This window comes from Nicotiana tomentosiformis, chromosome 11 (assembly GCF_000390325.3).
Source record: "Nicotiana tomentosiformis chromosome 11, ASM39032v3, whole genome shotgun sequence".
Taxonomy (NCBI): domain Eukaryota; kingdom Viridiplantae; phylum Streptophyta; class Magnoliopsida; order Solanales; family Solanaceae; genus Nicotiana; species Nicotiana tomentosiformis.
Window position 1 is genome coordinate 82,988,285 of NC_090822.1, and position 8,152 is coordinate 82,996,436.

An 8,152-nucleotide genomic window follows, 5' to 3' on the forward strand; every position below is an offset into this window, starting at 1 on the left:
GAGTAAATCCCTTTTCTACCATCCTCAGCTCTGTAGCATCAAGGTCTGAGCTCGTCTCATATCCATCCTCGACCACGCCTTTATCCCTTCTATTAGCCGGCGAAGAAGCACCGTCAGCCAGTCGCGAGGTCGATGTCCCCTCTTGCCGCGAATAATCAGAAACCCTTGCAGACGGCCCTTCGGCTTTCGTTGTCACAGAAATCAGGGAGACGTCCTCTACAGCCTCAGCCGATATCGGGACCTCATATTCCAGCTCGACGTCATCTTCAAGTATTATGGTCGTCGTCCCGTGGATGGTAAAATCATCTATCACAGAATCTACAGCCTGGGCAACCCTGTCACCAACATCCACTAACCTTCTCTTGCAGGGTACCAAACTCCCATCGCTTGGCGATGATTCCTACTCCCCGTCCACAAGACAGAATAAAAGGTAAAGTCGGAAGCTCAACTGTCGAAATATTTGCAGGCTGAGAGCTGAGGCAGCGGTAGACGGAGCTGAAGACGGAGTAGACCTAGTCACGGTCGAGGAGGCAACAGAAACAGAAGAGCAATTAGGCCTAGTCGCGGTCGTATGGGGGATATACGGCGAAGAGGAGGCAACTTTCCTCTTACTGAATGCAGGAGGGGGAGCTTTCGGCCTCCTCGAAGATCCTCGGCCTGGAAAAGAAAGAATCGAAAAAGGTTATCACTATCAGCAAAAGCAAACTATAAGAAATAGGTGTTTAATAGGCCAAAACAAAATGAACAAAAATAGGCGAGCTCACTGGTCAAGGAAGAAGCAAGCCCAAACTTCTTAAAGAAACCCGGCCACTCGTGAATCACCACGATGTGAGGGAGAACCCGACCAACCCAATCAGAAATATCCCCGACCAAATGAGGGGGCATAGTCTTGGCTGCATAAGAAGGGAACAAAAGTTCAAAACCCACGACTAGAACAAGCCAATCAAATGTTTCAACGAAGAAGGGTTAGACGCTTACGAATATAATTCCACATCTCGGGAAAGCCGTCTACGTTGGCCACCACGTCCTCAGCTCTGAAAAAGAAAATATTGTGCCAGAACTACCGGCTCGCCTTATCGTCCATCTTCACCACCAGGAACTTGCCCCCTCGATGGTGAAGGTTCAACATTATCCCCTATAGAAACTAGGGGCGAAGAGATGCATCAAATGTCGAAGGGTGATCTCGACCCCGGCCAATTCTACGAACTTAGTAAACATCTTAATGAGCTTGTATATATATGGCGCAAGTTGAGCCGGACAAACGCCATAGAAACGACAGAATTTCTTCGCCAAGGGGAGAAGGGGAAGAGTGTAGCCAACATGAAAGGGGTAGGCGTAGAACGCATAATACCTAGGGGAGGTGGACTTGTGCCACATCCTGCCCTGCAGGGACCAACCCGATATGAGCGGGAATGCCATATTTAGCCCTAAGCTCTAATAAATTGGCCTCTTTCATCGCCGACTCAAAGATCTCGGGCACAGCCTCAGGCGCATTTGTAAAGTCAGACCTGACTTTATTACCACAAAGAATTATCTCCTCTACCATGGGAAAGTTCTCATCCTACACGGCCACAGAGACGCCTTCCACGTGAGGAGGCAAGACCATCGCCAAGGGAGCCGGGTCATTTCCCTCACCAGGACCAGAAGATACTTTAACCATAGTTTTAAAGAAATAGAGGAAATTCGAATAACAAAAAGTTAAACGCAAAGAAGATCTCTAAAGTAGGGAAAGATACACAACAATAGAATAAGAAGAAAGAGGCACAAGGTTTCAATATGGGAAATATGTAAAACACGAGTTTGTGCCCTCACATCCCTATTTATAAGAATTCGGACATCGAAACCAAGAAATTATGCCATCATTACCTACCACAGATATTGAAGCTGTAGATCCAATCACCAGACGCACGCGAAATAACGCAAAGCATCAAAAAAACGTACCATAATGACGCATGATGTCATGACATCACTTTGATCCAGAAACGACGCAACCCCAAAAGTTGCGGCTCATGAAAGTCCATGTCGCCATCTCGTCCAATCTTCTCGACCACGACAAACAGAATCCGCTCATCAAGGCCGTTTGAGGCCGGCCTCAATAAGCGAAGGGACTAACTGTATAGGTCAAAATCTGTCCTAAAATATTTAGGGCAATATAACACTAAGGAATGGGTCAATCGAGGTCGACCAGGAAGCAGCGAGGTTTGTGGTCGAGATGTCAACAACGGGCGAGATCGAGCACCATTAGCAGAGTTGTAACGACTCATTTTTAAAGTGGAATATTAAAGAGAATATTCTAGTGGATATTCTCTGCACTTGTACTATTAGGGTGTGTTAGGAGTATGTCTCATATATATATATATATATATATATATATATATATATATATATATATATATATAGAAAAAGAGTAAGTGATATAAGGCATGTAACATTCATTTGATAAGAATAGACTTTTGAGAAAAGATTCTCTCTCTTTTATAAAGATACAAACACTACCCTTTCATCAAAATTCTTGTTCATATTAATCCACACTTTTCTATCAGATATGAAAATAATTCGAACATTCTAGGATTTATCTGTCACTCATCATTGTTAGGAGGGACAATCATCTAGTTCATCCTTTATTGGATGAACCACTTCTCCCATTTACTAAAATGTCATTTAATGTTATTCATTATTAGTTCTTCCTCCATTACTGCTCACAATTTTTAGAACAATTAATGTTTGTTGTAGTCAACCCACTACTAGATCTGTCTAATGTTATTCACGTTTCTGGAACTCACATCTAGAGATATTATTTTTAACTAAGTTTAACCCATTATTATATAAACTCAATTGTTTTAGCCGAAAATTATATTTTTTGGTAAAACAATTGTTATCACATCTAACCGTGTTTAAGATAGATGTAACAAAAACACCAACGAACATTCCCCTTAATCCAAATAACTTAAAGTAAGTAGTGTGGAACAATAAGACAAAAGAGTTCATTAGAACGTGTATACCTCAGCCTAGCTCCTTGTAGGCCCACGAATGTTTGCCTACTGTCGGCAAATTAGATTAGGGATAGGATAATCTGTTTAGTCATAAGCATTTTTTAAAGATAGCTTCAAGTAATTTTAAAGAATCAGGTTAAACACAATTCAAAAGAGAGATGTGTCTAAATTCTTCAATAGAGTCACTATTATGAACAAAGGTCATGACATTTATTCTATTCCCTCTCCATGCGTCGGCAAAACTTCTTTTGTAAATATCTACAAATTAAGAAAAGAAGAATGCAATAATAGAGGCTTCTTTTTTCGTTAGTATTTGTGGCACGCAGATCTTGAACAGTGGTGAACGTCAAAAAGCATTTCTCCAAAGTAGCTATTCACACTATTGACAAATTTGATTCTCCCTTTTACCCACCTTGAAAGTTATAAGTAAAAACTGGTATTGAATTCCAGTTTTATCTCGATTGTTCTTGTTTGTACCAAGAAAAAATATGAGAAGTGATTTTGTTTTGCTTTTTTGAAACTACGAGCAGGAAAGGAAATGAACAGAAAAATATTTAAAACATTAATTTATATTTGATTTGAAAAATACAAAAGAAATAGACAAATTGAAGGGATTGTATATAGTTCTATGCTAAACCATTTTTCTCTATAATAAAAGAATTACCCTTTGTGTTCCATTTCATATGATATTTATTTCCTTTTAGCATGTTTATAAAAGAATTATATTTTGCCATATTTGGAAATAATTGTCTTTAAACTTCTTATTTCTGCACAATGACATAATTTTATAGTCCCATGAATGTCATTATATTTTTAAAACCATAATTTCTTTTTAAAAAATCTTAGATTTTGTGCCTAATCAAACACGTATAAAATTCAATGAAATTGATAGACTGATTTTTAGTTTTTTATTTGAAACTTTATTGATGATACCATCTAAATATTATATCCATGATATGATCAATTCAAAGTAAATGATATCCCTTGTAAAGTATGTCTTAATTTAGGCTAGGAAACAAATTGAAAGATGGATATACTCACCTCCGTTCATACAAATGATCTGACCTTTCCAACAAGAACTTCCCAAACTCATAAGCAATCGAGGCCCCTTTACAAAGGTATCTAAAGTGAATGTTCACACCTTCATGTTTTTCTTTTTAGTAAGTATATTTTTTTCTTTCTTTTAGTACTTTTATTTTCTTTTTACTTCTTTAGGCTTTGAGGAAGAATGTGAGAATTATACAGCTCAATCGCCAAAGAAATAATAATTATAAATTTCATATGCTGACGATGTAAAAATAATTTATATCGTCTGATTATTTGATGGCGATAGCAAATAATTCTTTATATTAACATTAATTGGCCTTAACCGTAAAAAATGGGAAGCAATCTTCAATAGAAGATCAAAATCAGTTTATATAATATGTGTGTTTTTTCTTTTACTTTTTCTTTCAAGATTAGTCAAAGTAACACACCCCACAGTTCAAGTTCATCCTCTTACACCGTGGCTTAGCTTATGCTACTATAAATAGACCTATTTAGTAGTGGTCTCTTCACTCACCACAGAAAAGAAATACAGTACTAAAGAAATTTAAGAAAATAAGAAAAAAGAAATGGCTGGCTATCCCAAAGTTGTTGCAACTGTTTTCCTTATGCTGATGCTGGTTTTTGCTACTGGTAATTAATTTCTTTTCTTTCTTATTTGGTCTTGATATGCAACAAAGCTATTCTGGTTGATCTCGCAGAATTTTTCTTACCGTACCATTTGTAGGTGCAGAACCAGACCATAAGTTTTAAGTTTAACAAACTTCTTGCTTTCGAAAAAACTTAAAAAAAGTACATACAATAATATCATATAAAGTGCATATATTAGTTTTAAACTTAGTGAGTAAATAATAGTATCATATAAAGTGCATATATTAGTTTTATCTAAACTTAGTGAGTTATGTTAATGTACAGAGATGGGACCGATGGTGGCTGAGGCGAGGACCTGTGAGTCGCAGAGTCACCGATTCAAAGGACTGTGTTTCAGTAAGAGCAACTGTGCTTCTGTTTGCCATACAGAGGGCTTTTACGGTGGCCACTGCCGTGGATTCCGTCGCCGTTGCTTCTGCACCAGACACTGTTAATTAACTTTACTGGAGTTTCTGTTATGTGTACCAACATCTTCTCGTTTCTTCTTGTGCTTGTCATGAAATAAGAATCACCATCTGGGAGTTAATGGTTGCTATTACTGTTCCTGGCAACTTTTAATTGCCAACATTTTCAGTTACTATTAGTACTACTATTATACAGTGTTGCACGTACAGAATTTCTAGAGCATAGTTGCACTATTAAAAACCCAAAAAAAAAAAAGTACTAACCGGAAATTATCAATCTATATTTTTTTGGATAAATAATTTAATATTCAATTTGGTGGCCCATTCAAACATGTTTATTATACATATAATATTATGTCAATTTTATAAAATAACTAGTTTTTTAAAAATATCCTGGGTTCACGTCCACCCGCAAAAAAAAACTAAATCCGCCAGATTAGACGCGAGGTATTATATGTATTCACAAGTAAACTTCTAGCGTGGATGATATAGTAGTACTTATGTCAAATAATTAGAGTATAAGAATCATTCAGTAACTACTCCTAGCTAGTCGCGCAGGAGCGCGGACCCAGAATTTGAGCATTATGGGGCACTATTATATTAAGCGTACCAATTACTCGCCAATGACGGATTCATAATTTTCGTTAAGGAATTTTTAAATATATAAAAATAATATATCAGAAAATTAAGGGGAGTCAATACATAGTATAAATACATATAATTATGATAAATTATCAACAATACAAACTTTAATTTTATTAAATATCATTACTTATATACGTAAATACCATACTGTTACCAAGTGGACAACAAAGTTATCCCATGACCAAAATTCATTTGTACGAAATGAATATTATTATACTACACACTTTATTAATAAAAACAGTTCCAATGTTCAAGTTATAATAAGATTTTAATGCTTATTACTTTGTTAATAAAAACAGTTCTAATATTCAAGTTATAATAAGATTTTAAGGCTTACTACCTAACCTAACTACTATGGGAACAAGTATTAATTAAATTAAACAAGTTCAAAATTTCACCTTAGTCCTATAAAAGATATCCCAATTCGAAGTTCTGCTTTTATATTAATTTCACAATTTTGTTTGAAGACAAACACTTCACCGAAAGAATATTTCAAATTAACATTAGCACTCAATTTTCAAATGCCTACTAGCTACGACATTAATTTGGCGTTATCTTTTAACTCGACTCTTTGCAAAAAGCAAAAGTTCGATAGCAGATTATTTTTCTAATTTAATATCTTCAAAAGAAAAAAAAAACTTACTAAGGGTATGTTTCAGCTGAGATGAGTCTCAAACTGAGTCATCGTCGCTGATTCGCACAGTCAGAGTTCAGCAAATACAAAAAAAGGTTAAAACAATCAATTGAAAAAGAATATTTGTTTTTAAGCAAAAGGGGTGAGCGAGGGATTTTTAAAAAGGTTAAAAATTTAGATTGAGTATTGGTATAAGCATTAAAGAAATCAGAAAAGATAAAATAAAAAAAGTAGTAGATTAGTACTAAGTAAACAATCGTTGAATTAAAAAAGATAAAGGGAAGGACTGAGGAAGGGGTGAGCGAGGGGTTTTTATAAAGGTTAAAAATTTAGGTTGAGTATTGGTACAAGCATTAAAGAAATCAAAAAAGATAAAATAAAAAAAATAGTAGATTAGTATACTAAGTAACAATCGTTGAATTAAAAAGATAAAGGGAAGGAGTGAAGTTTCGAACTTGAGTCCATCAACTAACTGAAGCACTTGAGCATGCTACAAAACCAGCGCTTATGTCCGGCTTTTATTACTTAAGGGGGCCAGGTAAATTATTTGAGGGGTCCCTAGTGTATATACAAAATGTGCATAATATATTTTTTCAGTATTTTTGCCGAGGCTAACGGGTTCCGGTGACCTCCCTACCTCCAAGTTAGGTCCGCCTCTGAATATATTTACGTGAATATTCATTAAAATTTCAACTAATACTAATAGATCTAAATACATAATTTAATAAGTACAATTAGGGGTGTCAATGGATTTTTAAAAACCGACTAAATCAATCGAAGTGGACCGAACCGATTATTAGATTTCTCTTATAAAACCGTAAATTTTTATATAAAACTATAACCGAACCGATGATTAGGGTATGTCTTTAATTTTTTAAAAATAAATCAAAAAAATACTGTCCCGAATAATTTTATGTAATAAAAGTATATTTTATATATTAAGTTTAAAAATAATAAAACATTAATTTTTTCCTTGGGCCTTGTGATTATGAAAAATGAAAAGGTTTACAAGCCAACAAGTAATTAAAGTCCAAAGTCTCAACTCTCAAACTTATTATGCTACTCTTATATTAGTTCTAGCTATCATCTTGAGTGGCAAACCACATGTATTCCATCGATCTTGAGTACTCTCGTATGATTTATATTTTTTTTATTGTATATTCCAACTCGTGTGATCTATAATTGTTTTTGGCTTTGCTCAATTTCTCTTACGCTGTAGTTGAATAGTGGGGAAAATCTCTATTATGGTTATCTTTCATATTCCCTTGATTCAATCTTTTAAACTGTAAGAATGTCTAGAGAGTTTTGTTGAAGTTTTAAGTAAGTTCCTATTTTATCACATTTTAACTTCTATAATTAGTGACTCTTACATTATATTTTAAGAAAAATACCGAAAATTAATTGAACCGTACTGATACCGAAGAGAAACAGAGAATTAATATGGTACACATTTTATAAAATAACTGACCGAACCGAACCATTGAAACTCGCAAATACAATAAGCTTAAAATACATTGATAACATAAAAATCTTGGTACACCGTCAATGGTGTATAATAAGGTTTAATCTTGTCGGAAAAAAATATGATGTTTGTTACTCGGGTTTCTTTTTTTTTTTTTTTTTTAAGTTCCATCCCGTGTTAGTTCAAAAGAAGTATGATCATTTGCTAATTTGCCTTTTGATCTCTGTACCATAGACCTTGGTCTTATTATATACAACCTAAGAAGGCTTGGAATAGGTTCTCACCATTTCATATTAGGTAAAGTTTACTCTTTTGAGCT

At 34.9% G+C, this 8,152-nt stretch overlaps 1 protein-coding gene across 1 annotated transcript; it reads left to right on the forward strand.

Annotated features, from left to right (window-relative positions):
• The first annotated feature begins 4,510 nt into the window (after window positions 1-4,510).
• Window positions 4,511-5,287, forward strand: LOC104103943 (defensin J1-2). Its single transcript, XM_009611916.4, has 2 exons — window positions 4,511-4,670; window positions 4,953-5,287. Exons 1-2 carry the CDS (start codon window positions 4,607-4,609, stop codon window positions 5,120-5,122), a joined length of 234 nt encoding a protein of 77 aa, XP_009610211.1. The 5' UTR covers window positions 4,511-4,606; the 3' UTR covers window positions 5,123-5,287.
• Window positions 5,288-8,152: the final 2,865 nt, after the last annotated feature.